Raw genomic sequence first — 17,165 nt, forward strand, 5'->3', positions numbered from 1 at the left:
AATTCCGTTGCCCACACATTGTTGGAGACAGGGCCATTAAGTATTTTAAGGCCGAATTAGATGTATTCCTGATTTACAAGAAAGTCAAAGGACATTGGATAGATTGAAAAGTAACATTAAGGTCACAATCAGACCAGCCATGGTCTTCTTGCAGGCTCAAAAGACTGAATGGCCTTCTCCTGATCCCATTTCATCATTTGTGCAATTTTTACAAAGTAGCCTCCAGTTTCAGCACTTGCATTTTTGATAACGATCTCATTATCATGTGGCCAACCTCCATAGGCACTTTTATCTATCATATTTGTCACGTGTGCAACAAAAATTGAGATTAATCAGACATTAAGTACTTGTGGTGAGTATGTGCTGCCTGTCTTTAATCAGTGCAAACATAATAATTAGGAATTGGAGTAGGCAATTCAGTTGCTTGAGCCTGATCTGCCATTCAATATGATCATTGATCATGTTGACCTCAATTCCACTTTATTGCCATTCCACACAACCATTAAACCCACTGCAAACTGAAAATCTGTCTGTCTCCTCCTTAAATTTATTGTATCTCAACTCTGAAACATCTGTATGTCTCTGTCAACAATGCCTTTTAGCATCTTATAAACCTGAATTAGATCTCCTCTCATTCTTCTTCTCATCTCTTGCGCCCTGTCCAAGCTTTTCATATTCAAGAGAAACTGGGTTTTAGACTCTTACTTTATGTATGCAATTACACATGTACAACAAGTTTCCATTTCTGGAACAACTTTAATGTAATGTAGCAAGATGTTCCAATGGGCTTTGAGAATTATTAATCAAAATTTTCCAACAAAAGTATCTGCAATTTTCTCCCTTCATTGTTGCAAGCAGGCTGTATAATTGACTGCCTATTCAAGTTTCATTACATTATAACTAATATTATGATGGGAGGTGCAGCGTTAAATAATTAAACCCCCCAGCAGTGCTGGAATGACGGCAAATTGAATGTTCACAGGCTGTTTTTGTGAACTGATTATTATCTATCTCGCATTAGACTTAGGTCAGCATGCACCATTGTTTGTACCATTTGACTTGCAGCTGTACTTTTGTCACACTATTGTAACTTTGTTTTACTACATACCATGTTTTCATTTGACATGTTTTGCCTAATTTACTTTGTCATGCTGTATTAAAATTCTGGGTGGCTGTCGTAAATATCTGAAGGTCCTGTCTAATCTGGCTTTAGCGTGATTCTTGCATCAGAGAAGACTCAATGGTTATACATAAACACAGAACAAATACTCAGCTGGTCAGTCATTATTTGTTGATAGAGAAATAGAGTTAACATTTCAAATTGGTGAAAGTCAATCAATCTGAAACCTTAACTCTGTTTCTCTCTCTGAAGGGTTTTCAAATTTTGAGTTGCAACTCCCAGTGGATTAACAGGCCAGACAGGTGGGGTCATGAGTTCCTCCTCCTATGTAGCACCAATTGTATCAGTGAAGTGTGGACTCAAATATAGATAGTCCTGCAATTGGCTCCAAAGCCCTTGACATGCACATGCATAATGTTTTTCTTGCAATAATCTGACGGTATGGTCTAATCACAAAATTGCTGCAGCAGCCACTTCACCCACCATGTCTGCACTGGCTCTTCAAAGGAGCACCAGTACCTGATGCTAATCTCCTGCTTTTTTCACTGTACCTTTGCATACTATTTCTATGCAAATAATCATCCAATGCCCTTTCGGATACCTCAAATGAACCTGCCTTCCCCACATTTTCAGGCATTGGATTCTATTGCCTAACTACTTGCTAAATGAAAGGTTTTTCCTCACATCACTCTTGCTTCTTTTGCACATTTTAAATGTAAATCCTCTTGTTCCTGTTCCATTTATGAGTAGGAACGTCTTCACCCTATCTATGCTCTACATCCGGCTCATGATTTTCAAAGCCTCAATCAAATTTCTTCTCCACCTTATTTCTCCAAGGAAAACAGACATAACTTCTTCAATCTATCCTCATAATTAAAGTTTCTCATTCCTGGAACCATTCTTATAAATTGCTTCTGCACTGTACCCCAATGTGTTAACATTTTTCCAATAGTATGGTGCCCACAACTGTATTTAATGCATAATTCAGTTCAACATCACTTTTTTATATTTGAACTGTGTGCCATTGTGCGAAGTTAAGAACACCTGCAATTATTAGCTGCTCAATTCACTTAAGAGGAGGTGATGGCCAGGAGGGATTATCGCAAGACCATTCATTTATAAATTCAGGTAATGTTCTTGAGAGATGGTTTCAAATCCCGCCATAGCAGATGGTGGAATTTGAATTCAATAAGAATTAAAGGTCAAATGATAACCATGAAATCATGGCTTATGTGTGACTCTGGTCCTACAGCCATGTGGTTTATTCTTAATTGCACTCAAGGCAATACATGTTAACCTTGCCAGCAAAAGCCACGTATAATGAAGAAAAACAAAACTTGTCAGGCCACCTTCAATGATCTGTGCACTTAAACACCAAGATCTCTCTGCACTTGCACCCCTTTTAGAATTGTATACCCTATTTTATATTGTTTTTCAATATTCGTCCGACAAAATACTTTACATCACGCTTCTCTACATTGAGCCTCAACAGCCATGTATCCACCCATTCCACTAACTTGTCAATGTTCTTTTGGAATTCCATACTGTCGTCCTCAAAGTTTACAATTCTTTCACATTTTGAGCCATCTGCAAACTTTGGAATTGTCCCCTGCACACAGGATCCAAATCATTAATATATGCCAGGAAAAGTAATAGTCTGAATACTGACCTCTGGGGATCTCCACTACAAACTTTCCTCCAGCCCTAAAAATAATCATTAACCGTTACCCTCTACTACTTATCACTCAGCCAATTTTGCATCTACTTTGGTCTTGTACCTTTTATACTATGAACTATAATCTTTTCCTCACAAGTCTGTTGTGGGTACTGTATCAAACAACTCTAGAAGTTTGTGTATACTACATCAATAGCACTACCTTTCACAAGCCTTTCTGTTACCTCTTCAAAAAACTCCAAACTAATTTAACACAATTTCCTCTTTAGAAATCCATGCTGACTCTTCGAAATCAAACTACCCTTTTTCATGTCACTATAAATTCTATCCCAACTAATTGTTTCTAAAAGTCTCCCATCACTGACATTAAACTGATTGGTCTATAATCGATGGACTAATCCTTACAATATTTTTTGAACAAGGCTGCAATGTTTTCTATTCCTCAGTCCTCTGGCACCTCCCCTGAGTTCAAGGAAGGCTAAAAAATTATAGGCATCCTCCTCTTTAATAAAGACAGATCCAGAGTATTCATGTAACACCTCTACCATGCCTGGCTTGAAATCAATTCTGAGGAGTTTTCGTTGCTTCAAACAGAACCTGAAAATAGTTTGGTGCTAAAAAAAACTGTCTGTTCTGCAACCCTGAGTCCTTGCTCTCACAGCTCTAATCACTTTTCTGCTTTACATCTTCGTATAAATCTCAAATCTCAACCCTACTGTCCCACTTCTACCGCTATTCCGCACCCTCCTCCCCACTCTTACTCTGGTGTAAAGTGTCCTGAAAAATTATGGCTTACCTTGTTGGCTGTGGTTTCTTGTTACCTGAACCTGGCTTTGTCACTACAACCTCTGTTGTGACACACCACTTTGCGAATCAATGTAGTATTTGTGGTCTTGCTTTTTACTCTTTACTCCTTTTGTTGCTTTCTTGGTGATTCTACAGGTATCCTCTACCTGTCTTCCCTTGTTCCCACTTCACCACTCTGTCCCTGCCCTCACCTTTACTTGCAGCCCCCACCCCCCCACCCACCGCCAGTTCTGAATAATGGTTACACCCAAAATGTCAACTTCTCTATCTCCTGATGCTGCCTGGCTTGCTGTGTTCTTCCGGCTTAGTGTGTTCTTCCGGCTTGCTGTGTTCTTCCAGCTTCCTGCCCGTCTACTCATTATTCTGATGTCAGAATCAGTTAAGATAATAAATACCCCCCACTCCGGTCACCTGTCTAATTAAAGGAACAACAGTTCTGAAACCTCAGCAGCCTCAGTAAAAGAATGGGGCTCTGCTGAAGCAGTTAGGAGACCAAGAGAGTGCTTCAACATGAAAGTACCTTTGGAGAGACATATTTAAAATAGGAATTTAAGCATCCAAGTTAGCAGGACCACGCCACCCTCAATAATCCATAGGCCTCACCTGACCTCAAGTGGAAACCTTTCTAAATGGTTCAATGGAGCAGAGGTGGCTGTGTTTCTTTTCTGTGGTCCTTCTTTGCATCATGGATTCTGCATTCTGATGGACCTTGGATTTCTGCAGGAAAGCAAGCTCCATGGTACTGATAGCCTCCTCATGTGTTAGGCATGTTGCCTACCATCAAAACATCTAAATTACCTGTAGTTGTAGCCTTAACTGTGTTACTTTTTAGAACAGTCTTGATAAAAGGTTGCAGATGTGAAACATTCACTGCATTTTTCTCTCTGCAGTTCCTGTAAGAACTGTTTTCTACTTTTATTTCAGATTTCCAGCATTTGCAGAATTTTGCTTTTATTAAAACACAACTTCTTTTATCATGCATCAGCCCACCTACCCTCCTAAGTATAATTCATTTTCCATTTTATGTTCCATATACATTTTGCAAGATTTCTGAAATATATATGAAATAACAGACACAGGGATGCTTCACAACTGTGGATCTTCACAGATATTTGATTTGGAATCTCAGGTTTGTTCTGCCATACTAAAATAATCTGTCACTTACCTTGTACTGTATTTTATGAATCAATTTTATACTTAATAGTCAGTTAGACTCCAGTATGCAATGTCACTTAATTCTCTTTTATTTTTGACTACGCTGAGAAAGCAGTTATTTATAGTCAGTACAACCCATACGCTGTCAGTTGGTTCCGCAGTTTTATATATCTTTTGGAATTAATGGGTCTACCTTTCTTTATGAAAAGAAACAACGTTCTTGAAGAATATTTTTGGCACGATTTGTAGAAGACTAAAAATTCAACCTCAGTTTGAAATTTTTTACAAAAGTGAAACACATTTTTTGTCATATTAGCCTGAGTGCTTGTAACTACTGAATTGTAGGATTAGATACAGAGTTGACTAAATTATAATTTATCTGAAAAGCTGATTCACATATGCAGAAAGATTAATCTAGGCAAAAGAACACAATTTATTTAATGATTGTTGTTTTGTAGGACAGTATAGTTCCTTCAAATGCTGAAAATCCAAACAAAATTGTCATTTGAAATTCTGTAAAAGACTAGCTTTTTGAGATGTCTGGTTTTTACAATGCACAATATTTTAACAGGAATGAAGACTCATGGCAACATGAATCTTAGATGGAATTTTCTTAGGTTTGATATTTTATAAAAATTAATTTTGCTTATCTTTGTGGCAACTGATGTTATAGGAGAGCTCTGCTGTATTTTTGTTTCAAAGCCAATGCGTAGAAACAACATGGGTATAACAACATGCTATAGTGAATTAATTAGATGAAGAAATGCAAAGTGTATTCTGGAATTTGTGTCATGGTTTCATCAACCACATTTTGGCGGTACTGGGGCAGACCCCATGCCACAGTGGTACGTGCTGTCATTAAAAGCCCGATTTGTGTGAATGCTCATTAATTTGATGAACTCATTTTCTGATGGAAAGTGACATGTCTGATTGTAAAGAAATGCATATGGAGTGCACTGAGGCCAGTCAGCAGTGCTGGATAAAGATGCAGTTATTTCAGCACTAAACCAATGATCTGTAACACTTGAGTTCTTTGCTTTGTCAAAATGTGGCATAATGAGTGAAAGACTGTTGCATCTAATGAAGCAGCATGCACCAATACTGTTTAACCTTCTGACCAATTACCTGATCAGCACTCTGGATGGTGACTTGGAAAAAACATTTTGCCATGTGTATTTTATTTCTAGCACAAGCAAAGTCTCTTGAGGTTTCACTGTATGTATTGATGTTTTTCTGTAGAGGACCAAGCATCAAAAGGGCACTGAGCAGTTCAAAATGCAAATATTTAACAGTCAGAGGCTTTACTAAATCCTCACAACACTCGTTTTACATTTGCAATCTCTTGACCATTCTGAACCAGATGTTATACCTATACATTCATATCTATTTTTCATCACTGAATAGAATAATTTTACTGTACATTCAGATCTACTTTCATTTTGCAGAATAAGCAAAGGTTGTTTTTCTTGATATGAATTGATTTGTAATTTGAAACATTGGATAAGCCTTTAAAATGAAGCCAGAAAATTCTCTCTGTGCCTACCATGTTGTGTTTTATTAGTAGTAGGGACATTCCCTGTTTTCAGACGCATGAAGTATTGGTGAATGGATATTATTGTCTTGTGTTTATTAATCATTTAACACAAGATATAAGCTGACAAAAGGAACACAGTTCATTTTGTATTACTACCTGTTTAGTGTAGCTAAAGTTTTGGTGAGATGACAAGATTGTTGTATTGTGACAAACCGATGAATCCAAGCTTGTGTTTGGCTATCAACAGATATGATAGTACCTGGTAGATTTTAATAAGAAACCTTGGAAATGCTCACTTCAAATGTCACCACAAATAATCTCCACTTTCAAGAAACAAATACTATTTTTTGGTTTTGGGCTAATGTGCCTTTGACAAAAGAGAAAATTAGGTGATTGAAGCTCAATTTGTAACATGTTATTAACCATTTCCACATGAATAGATCAGTAAAGGATAATGGATGAGGGTTTTATTATTACCTTTCTGCTAAAATGAAGTGGTATAAAAGATAAGGTGATGAGATTAATGAACATAAGGAAGAGGTGCAATCAATCAAAATCCAACAGGGAGATGGGATGACAGTATTTTCGATTTGGGGAGATTTTTGTGAAGTAGCTCTGAAGGGACCCGCATACTTATCTAAACTTCATTTGTATAGGCTACAGCACCTTGTCTGATGAACCTTATCAGCTTTGTTTGCTCATAGAAATGCAAATCAAGTATAGCTCTTGTGGCATTCACATCTTAAGGCTATTTTCCTCAAAGTGCAATTTCAAATGGAATCAGAGAGCAAAGGGGGAAGTCCCAGCTAGTGGCATTCTAAATTATTTACAGGCAAGGGGCTCTGAGGTGCATCCGTCCAGCACAAATATTACATTACAAAATAAGAATTTCAGACTGTCATAAATCTGTCTGATGTGGCAGAATTGAATAAAATAGTTTTGGTTGTCCTAGAGACATCAATTTGCCAGTCAGTGCTTCATGTATCAAAGCGTGTTCTTAAGGGAACCCATGAAAATATCAATATCATGGTTAATATAAATGAAATTAATTTTTAAAGCTGGGCTAAAGGTTGACACCTGAAAAATTGCATTACTTTGCAGAAGAGAAATTTCTGTCTTAGAGTGAAATTTGAGGTCAAAGGGGCAAGTAATTTTCACAATCTTCAATGAAACCAGTGAAATATGAACTTCATTGTCACTGAGCCTCTAAGCGATAAGATAAAATGACTTGATATATCATTTGTTGCTGGTTTATCATCTCCACCAGTAATTGAAAGAGAAAACACTAGATTTTAAAAAAAGATTGAGTAATGAGGGAATGGGTCACATTGCTTTTAATTTTTTTTAGTTTTTGACATTGAACTGCCTGGAACAATGAGGGTAAATTAAAATAATTACTCTGATAAATTGAGTTTGTAGCCTAATTATAAATTTGCTGTGAATATTTAGCCCTTAAGCTGTGCCCAGGGAGGAATCTACTCATTTTTTCACAATCCTGTTTTATATCCATAATGGCAAAGACATTTTAGTACTTTGCTTTAAATGAAGACTGAATTGCAAGATAACTTTGAAAATGCCAGTAATATTACTAATATTAATTTTCTCTACATTGATCTACTTGAATTGCTGTTTTTATTATATGCCATATATCTAGTGATTGATTTCTGTTCTTATAAGATCTTTGCATTTAATTTGAAAATGCACATTCATTACATAAGAATCATAGCTATTATTCTAGAAATTTTTTAAGGAAGGAAAAACTAAATAAACCAAATCATTTGTATGCTCAGGGAATGTTGGTCCCGCTTAGCATCCCCTTGGTTGTAGATCATAAATGATTATTCATAAAACACATAACTTTGAGTTAAATTGTTTATTATTTGGCATTTTTGACTTGTGTATATTTCTACCTATCCTTTCTTTCATTTTGTTTGTGCAATTCATGGTTTAATAAGGAAACAGCTTGACTGTTGGACCTGGTTTTCCTTTTACTCTACTAGGAATAACACACAGATTTACCATTCACCTAATTCCATGCCATCTGTCTCCGATATTGAGAGCATGCTGTTCTAACAAAAGAAACAAGTACTGAAATCACAAACTGTTCTTTTGAGTTCATGATGGGGTAGTTCGTGCATTGAATTAAACATCTCACAAAACTGATTTAGAACATAGAATACATAGTGTATTTCTTGTATTTTGGTCACATGCTGAATGCAACTTAATACACACTGTTCCATCTGAGTAAAACAGGTTGCAAGCTTTCAGTCATCTCAAATGATAATAGTAGATACAAGCATAGGATTGCTCACTTAGTAACTAAAAAAAGTTACTCCTTTTTCAAAGTGCAGTTTTTAATGGTTATCTTGTGCATGCCAATGCAGAGCAAAGGCAGTGATGCAGTTTCTATGACAACTGGTTCAGACAAGGCAGAGGCCGTCATCTAGGGTACTGTCAATGAGAGAGTGCCAGAGACCAAAAGTCCCAAAGATGGGCTGTTTGCACCTAATCCAGTTTTAATTGAACTCCAGAGACTTTGATGTGAAGCTGCAGATCAGGCAGATACTATTCCAGGGAGGAATCAGACTTGCTTAGCCAGGCCTCAGCTGTTCCTCACTACTGTCACCTTGTTTTAATGAGTACTTTAAGAAACTCTTATCACAAGCCTTCTTTGCCTGTTAGTTCTATTTGAATATTTTTGATTAATGCTCTCTTCTGCACAGTGGCAGAAAAGTGGCCCAATCCGGTTGTCCCTTAACACCTTCATAATTAGGCTTTAAAATAAAAGGCAAAACTGGAGCAGCAAAGACACAAAGTGGTTTCAGGCTAAGGATAGGATTAGCTTGAATTGTGCAGGCAGACTAAGCATCTGTGTGTGTCAACTGAGATGACAGGCATTGTAACGAGTTACTCTGACAACCACTAATTCCATGGAGAGATTATACCGAGTTCATTTGCAGTTTTTTGTTTAGGTTTAGCTGACAAAATGATACTTAACCTTTTACATAGGCAGCGTATTGCTTTGAACGTTTCTGTATATGGGATTAAAAGGTTTTGATCAGTATAGGAACCCATTGCCATTCATTCTTCCAAAAGTGATTTATTGAAAATTCATTTTAGAAATTGTATTCTCAACCCAGATTTATCTTTTTTAAAGAAAGGAAGTGGTTGTTTTGAAAGCTAGCATATTAAGATATGAGGTCTTCAATTAATATTTCCCTAAAAAATAAATAATTAAGAATCTTTATTGTGATCATTGCACATCATTGTGAATCATTCTCTTAATTGTTTATCTGAAAATATTAAGCTTGCTGCATTTTGTTTACACTTTATCTTCTGTTAGTTTCTAATTTAATCATGCATGTGTGCATGTGCAAGCATCCACTCATGCATTCATTTTCGGTCACTAATTTTAAATATACCTACAATATCATTCAGGTGCAACATGTTCAAAGTGACAGATCACTAATCGTATGTATATTTGTATCAATGTTTTGATGTATACACAGTTTGTATACCAACATATATAGTTCTTTAGTAGTTAAGAATGCAACTTGAAATGTTTTTTATCTGTGTTCTTTCACAAAAACCAAATCCAAAAATCATACTGCTTCAGCAATTTTTTTTCTTCTGTGACCTCCCATACACTTGGAAGAAACTAACCAATTCAACTCATCAGTTAAATGATTCATATGTTTCATTGATAAACTAGAATCTTGAACATTGCTGGAAAAAGACACATTTTCATCAAAGCTTTTTGTCATGCACTCATCAGGATAATTTGCAAACATACCAGTTTAAAGGGAAAACCAACATTATGCTGATGAGATGAGTGTGTTGATTCCATGATAATTAGGCTTCAGTGTGCAATAGGATTGGCCTTATTGGCAACCTTATGAATAGGATCTGAGCCATTTGTTCACCATGCAAGTTTGAGATTGAAGTCGAGAACATCAAACCAATCCTGGTCAGATTTTTCACTCTGTGCTGCACAAAACTCATGAATGGCCCCAAGGCCATCACTTTTGACACTGAAGAGTGCCCAGTATACCTCAGATAACTGTGGAAAGATATCTCAAATATTTGAACAATAGGTAAAGCTAGCTTTTTCATGCTTCTACTGTGCAATTGCAACACAAGCAGTGATTGCACCCACATGAGATTGCTGTCAAACCGGGAAGGTATTCTGCTTCTCAGCCAAATGATCAGTGAGATATATAAATTTCAGAGCTGGTGTGATCTTAGGTATGTAGGTTAGATTAGATTAGATTAGATTAGATTAGATTACTTACAGTGTGGAAACAGGCCCTTCGGCCCAACAAGTCCACACCGCCCCGCCGAAGCGCAACCCACCCATACCCCCACATTTACACCTTACCTAAAACTACGGGCAATTTAGCATGGCCAATTCACCTGACCTGCACATCTTTGGACTGTGGGAGGAAACCGGAGCACCCGGAGGAAACCCACGCAGACACGGGGAGAATGTGCAAATTCCACACAGTCAGTTGTCTGAGGCGGGAATTGAACCCGTGTCTCTGGCGCTGTGAGGCAACAGTGCTAACGGTGTCGCCGTAAAGATTGGTGGGTCGTATCAAGCAGTAGAGTTATAGAAGTTTAAAGCATGGAAGCAGGTTCTTCAGCCCAACTTTCCATCCCACCCAGTTTTCATAATTAATCTAGTCCCATTTGCCTATGTCCCTCCACACCTATCCCATCCATTTACCTATACAAATGTTTCTTAAGTGACAAAATTGTTTTCGCCTCCAACATTACCTCTGGCAACCTGTTCCAGATACATGCCATTGCCAAAATTGCCACTCTGGACCCTTTTGTATCTGTCCATTCTCACCTTAAACCTATCTAATTTTAGACTCCACTCCTATGGGAGAAGCTGTTGGCTATCTACCTTATCTAAGCCTCTCATGATTTTATAGTCATCTACAAGGTCATGCTTCAGTCTCTTATGCTCCAGGGAAAAAATGTCCCAGTCCATGTAGCCTCTCCTTACTCTCCTTATAACTCAAACTTGCCAGTCCAGGCAGCATCCTAGTAAATCTTTTCTGTACTTTTTCTAGTTTAATAGAATCTTTTCTATAGTAGGGTGACCAGAACTGCATGCAGTACTCCAAATGTGGCCTTACCAATGTCTTCTACATGTAAGAAGACAATGCAGTTCCTAACTTCAATGCTCTGACCGATGAAAGCAAGCATGCTGAAAGCCACCTTCACCACCCTGAATACCTGTGACTCCACTCTCGAGAAGCTATGAACCTCTACCCTAGATTTCTCTCTTCCATAACACTTCCCAGAGCCCTACTGCTGACAATGTAAATTCTGCCCTGCTTTGACCTACCAAAATGCTAACCTTGCATTTATATAAACACCATCTACCATTTCTCAGCCCATTGACCCAGTTGATCAAGACCTTGTTGTATTCCCAGATAACCTTCACTATCCCACCAATCTTGGTGTCATCCACAAGCCAACTAACTATACCTTCTAAGTTCTCATCTGAATCATTTTTATAAATGATGAATAACAGTGGACCCAGCACCAATCCCTGAGGCACATCACTAGTCACAGGCCTCCAGTTTTGGAAAACAACTCTTTACCACCACCCTCTTCTACTTTCAAGCCAATCTTTTATCCAGTTGGCTTGCTCTCCCTAGATTCCATGAGATTTAACCTCATTCAACAGTGCAATACCTTGTCAAAGACCTTGCTAAAGTCCATGAAGACAACGTCCACCGCAATGCCCTCATCTACTTTCTTGGTCACCCTTTCAAAAAAAAAACTCTTATCATGTTGGTGGGACATGATTTCCCTCACCCAAAGCTACGCTGACTCTCCCATATGAGTCTTTACCTCTCAAAATGCCTGTAGATACTATTTCTCAGAATCTCCTCAACAACCCATCCACCACAGACCATAGGCACTGATCTGTAGTTCCCAGGCGTTTCCCTGAAGTCTTTCTTAAATAATGGCACAACATTACAAGCCTTCCGATCTTCGGGCACTTCACCTATGCCTGTCGATGATATAAAAATCTTTGCTCGGGACCCTGTATTTTCCTCCCCAATCTCCCACAAAGTCTGGGATACGCTTCTTCAAGTGTCAGAGATCTACCTTAATGCGTTTTATGACTTCCAGTGCCTCCTTTTCTGAATTGTGGGCTCTCTTCAAGTCATCACTATTTATTTCTCCAGGTTCTCTAACACCCATGTCTTTCTTGAAAGTAAATACTGATGAGAAATATTCATTTAGGATCTCACCCATCTCTTGTGGTTCTGCATAAAGATGACCTTGTTGACCTTTAAGAGGCCCTATTCTCTCCTGCGTTTTGCCTTTCATGTACTTGGAGAATCCCTTTGGATTCTCCTTTACCTTATATGACAAAGTCATCTCATGTCCACTTTTACTCTCCTGATTTCCCTCAAATGGAATCTGACATGCTCCATACAACTAAAGGAATTCACTTGATCCATCTGTGTATTACATGTCATATGCCTCCCCCTTTTTCTTGACCAGAGCCTCAATAATTCTAGTCATTTAGGGTTCCCTATTCCTATCAGCCATAACCTTCACTGTAACAGGAATATGATGGCCCTGAGCCCTCATTAACTCACTATTGAAAGCTTCCCACTTACTGGACATCCCTTTGCCTGCAAACTGCCTCCCCCAATCAACTTTTGAAAGATACTTTCTAAGACCATCAAAATTGGTTGCCCTACTTTCGAACTCTAACTTATGGACCATGCCTATCCTTTTCCTTGGCTATTTTAAAACAAATAGAATTTAAAGTCACAAGTCCTCCTTAACACGTCCATCACTTGCCCTGCCTTAGTTCCCAAGAGGAGGTCATGTTTTGTCCATTCTGTAGTAGGGCCATCTACATACCGCATGAGAAATTCTTCCTGAGCATACTTAACAAATTTCATTCCATCTGAGTCCTTAACACTATGGCAGTCCCAGTTGATGTTAGGAAAGTTAAAGTCCCCGACTATTAATACTCTATTATTCTCTCAGCTATCTGCGATCTCCTTATATATTTGCACCTCAATCTCCTGCTAACTATTAGAGCATCTATTGTGCAATGCTATCAAAGTTGATCTCCCCGTTTTTATTTCTCAGTTCTTGCACATGTAGACTCAGTAGATGAACCCTCAAGAATGTCCTGTCTTAGTACTGCCCTGATGTTCTCCCCAGTCAAAAATGTAACTCCTCTTCCTCTATTGCCTCCCTTTCTATCTGTACCATGGAGCATTGAGCTGCCAGTCCTGTCCTTCTCTCAGCCATGTTTCTATAATAGCTATACTATCCTAGTCCCATGCCGCAAGTAAATTTGCCTTGCCTATCAGGTCTCTTGCATTGAAATAAATGCAGTGTAACCCAGAGTTCCCTTGTTTCCTGCCATACTCTTGCCTGCCCTGTCTAGTATTAGGATTATCAATATTGCCCTTTCTGTCTAACATGCTCTCATTACCTTCTATACTGTCCTCAAACTTCTGTTAGTACTGCTTTCGACCCCCGCCCCTCCCAGCTAGATGAGTTTAAACCATGTCAAGTAACTCTTCCTGCCAGGATATTGGTCCCCCTCCAGTTCAGATGAAATCTGTCCATCTTGGATGGGTCATCTCTACCCTAGAAGAGATCCCAAATATCCAAGAATTTGAATCCCTGCCCCTGCACCAGTTCTCAAGCCACACTTTCATCTGTCAAATCCTCCTATTCCTACTCACGCCTACAAATTACTACCTGTGAAATCCTGCATTTTAAACTTCTGCTTAACTCCCTATTATCACTTTTCAGGACCTCATCCCTTTTTCTACCTGGTACCAATGTGTACAAAGACCTCTGGCTGCTCATCCTCCCTCTCAAGAGAGACATCCTGCACCCTGGCAGCAGGGAGGCAAAACACCATCTTGGACTTTTGATCGCAGCCATAGAAACACTTGACTATGCACCAAATAGGCGAGTCCCTTACTACTAATGCTCGATTGGATTTTGCCTGACCCTGGTCTATAGCCGAGCCAGTCATGGTGCTATAGATCTAGCTGCTGCTGTTGTACTTCCCTGAGAGGTTATCCCCTGCAAACAGTATGCAAAATGGTATACCTTTATGATATGGGAATAGCCACAGGAGACTCCTGCACTACCTGCTTGCCGCTCCTGGCAGTTACCATCTGCCTGACTGAACCTGTGGTGTGACCACATCACTATAACTAGTGTCTATTGTACTTTATGGTCCTGTATGCTCCTAAGTGTGTTCAACTGCTGCTCCAACTGTGGTCTGTGAGGAGCTGCAGCTGATTACACTTCCTGCAGACGTAGTCCTCAGGGACACTAGACTGTTCCCTCATTTCCCACATCTGGTAGGAGGAATGTAACACTGCCTAACTGCATTTCTGACCTGTCACAATAAGAACAAAGAACAGAATCTTACATTGCCCTTACCTTGTTGCTGATCGCCCTCTTCATTGAAGCCTAGTATTCATCAAAGCCCATGCTTAAACCTCCAGCAACACTTCAACAACAAAGCATCCCTTTTCAAAATGGCCACTTAGCTAGCGCTGGTGTCCCTTTTAGTCACTCCTGGATGGTCGCTTGTGACTGAGCTGACTCCGCCTAGAATTCTCCTCAGTTAGTTCTCAGCAGTGCCCTCTGTATATCTTTTTGTATGTTCATAGCAAACAAAATACTGAGTGTACCCAACTGTCCCACACAAAATTTGCAGCACACTGTCCAAGATTGGATGTGATTCCATAAGAAAGCACTATTTTCTCTATAATCCTGAGACTGCAAATAATTACACTGACAACCAATTAAAAGAGCCAGTGGGCTGGCAGTTTGGTGCACTTTCATGTGTCAACATACAACACATGAAAGTCATACAACACCAGGTTATAGTCCAACACGTTTATTTGGAAGCAGTAGCTATCTGAGCAGTAGATATCTGAGCTATCGGACCCTCATCAGGTGATTGTGGCTCGAGCTGGCGTCCCTTTTAGTCACTCATAGAGTCATGGGTCTTCCCTGGTGATTGAGCTGACTCCTCCCAGAATCCAGATTAGAGTGGTGCTGGAAAGCACAGAAGATCAGGCAGCATCCAAGGAGCAAGAAAATCGACGTGTCGGGCAAAAGCCCTTCATCAGGAATGAGCAGAATCCTCCCAGAATCCTTCTGTCGGTTCTCAGCAGTGTCTTCTGTATATCCTTTTGTATGGTCGTAGCAAGCAAAGGTGATACCACAGCCACCTGATGAAGGAGTGGCACTCCAAAAGTTAGTGTTTCCAAATAAACCTGGTGTTATGTGATTTTTAACTTTGTCCACCCAAGTCCAACACCGGCACCTGCAAGTCATGGTTTTCATGTGTAGTAAACTACACACATTTATAATCAGGGTGCTGTTCTTTGTAGAGAGGCAAACTTGTGCATGCTTTGTGCTTGTTTCAGCTGAACAAAAATGGTAGCTATGCACTGGTTCATGTCACAGAGCAATGTCTTGACCAATCAGAGTCAACCTGGTTTAAAATTTCAACAAAGCCTGACAGTTAACTGTTAATAATCATTGACTGGTGCATCTCCATGGAAACATACCTACCAATCTCTCTCCTCTCATACAATATAAATGTTAGGTTTCCCCTTAAATTGATATTCTTGCAAATTGTCCTGATGAATGCAAGTTGAAAAGCTTCAACAAAATGTCTCTCTTTTATCAATAGTATTAAGACTCTGTATTAGTAAATGACCAAAATTTGAAGCTTAGTAGAATCAGTTCATAAATCTTTTCTTGACTTCATTCCTTTTCCCTAGATACTGGCGTATACTGAAGGACTTCATGGAAAATGGTTGTTCACCGAAATACGTGCAATTTTCTCCAGGCGCTATCTATTGCAGAATACTGCTCTAGAAATTTTTATTGCCAATCGAAGTAAGTCTTACTTCTAAAATGGTCTGTGGACATTTTTTTTTAGTTGGAACTTCTCTGTTTAACTATTTAAATTGTCCAATTTTGTTTCATTTTATTTCGTTTGAACTCATTTTCCATTGCTTTTGAAAGCTTCATGTGTGAAATAATTTCTACCCTTTCAGAGTAAAGAATGTAAATAGACTAATAAATAAATACCATTTGAAATTCACCTGAAGGACTCGAGTTGTGTTGCTAAAGGAGCATTATTTATATCTGGAGAAGTTCTAATTTCTTATAATAACTTACAGTTTGGCAATTGTTTTTCATCATATCACAGAATTGTTACAGCAAAGCAAAATGGTTGTTCGGCCCATCATGTCTGCACTGGCTGTCCAAATTAGTGTCTTCCACAGTGCCATTCCTCTGCCTTCTCCTCATAACTCATTGTTCCTTTTCACATAAGCATTTCATTCCATTTTGAATGCTTCTAATGAGCACATGATTCCAATGATTCTTGCAATTTTCCCCAATGAGCTTAACCAATTTTTTTTAGAATTATCAATTCAAAACTAATAATATATAAGGGAATTTCAAATAACTTAAAACGATCAAATTTCAAGGTATGATTATCAAACTTTAATTTTCTAGAGAATTGTGTTTATTCATTGTAGGCTGTTTGGGTCAGTAAAAACCCCTAGTTCTTGCAAACTCCGTTTCATTTTGATACTTAAAATTGCCTTTAATATTTAATACTTAAGTTTTATAAATTGGTTATTTGATAGGTGTTCAAATGTTCCTTAAAATTCAGAATTAGATCATATATCCAAGGACAACTTCTGGACTAAATAGATTATATAAATAAACATATATGTATTGGAACATCTCCAAAAAAGTGTAGCATTGTAACAATGCTTACCTTCTGTGAAATAGTTAATAAATCTGTTGACCTTTCATGAATTAAA

The 17,165-nt window shown here is 38.5% G+C and overlaps 1 protein-coding gene across 1 annotated transcript in view; it reads left to right on the plus strand.

The window, feature by feature from the left end:
* Nucleotides 1–17,165, plus strand: part of lrba (LPS-responsive vesicle trafficking, beach and anchor containing) — an 897,133-nt gene that overhangs the window by 581,211 nt on the left and 298,757 nt on the right. Inside the window, exon 40 of the mRNA XM_043699616.2 lies at nucleotides 16,107–16,224. Within this exon, the coding sequence (XP_043555551.2) occupies nucleotides 16,107–16,224 (118 nt within the window). The remainder of the gene's footprint in view (nucleotides 1–16,106; nucleotides 16,225–17,165) is intronic.

Source organism: Chiloscyllium plagiosum, unplaced genomic scaffold (genome assembly GCF_037043375.1).
Source record: "Chiloscyllium plagiosum isolate Xiang-an unplaced genomic scaffold, Cpla_swu_hap1 HiC_scaffold_1, whole genome shotgun sequence".
In the NCBI taxonomy this organism is placed as follows: Eukaryota; Metazoa; Chordata; class Chondrichthyes; order Orectolobiformes; family Hemiscylliidae; genus Chiloscyllium; species Chiloscyllium plagiosum.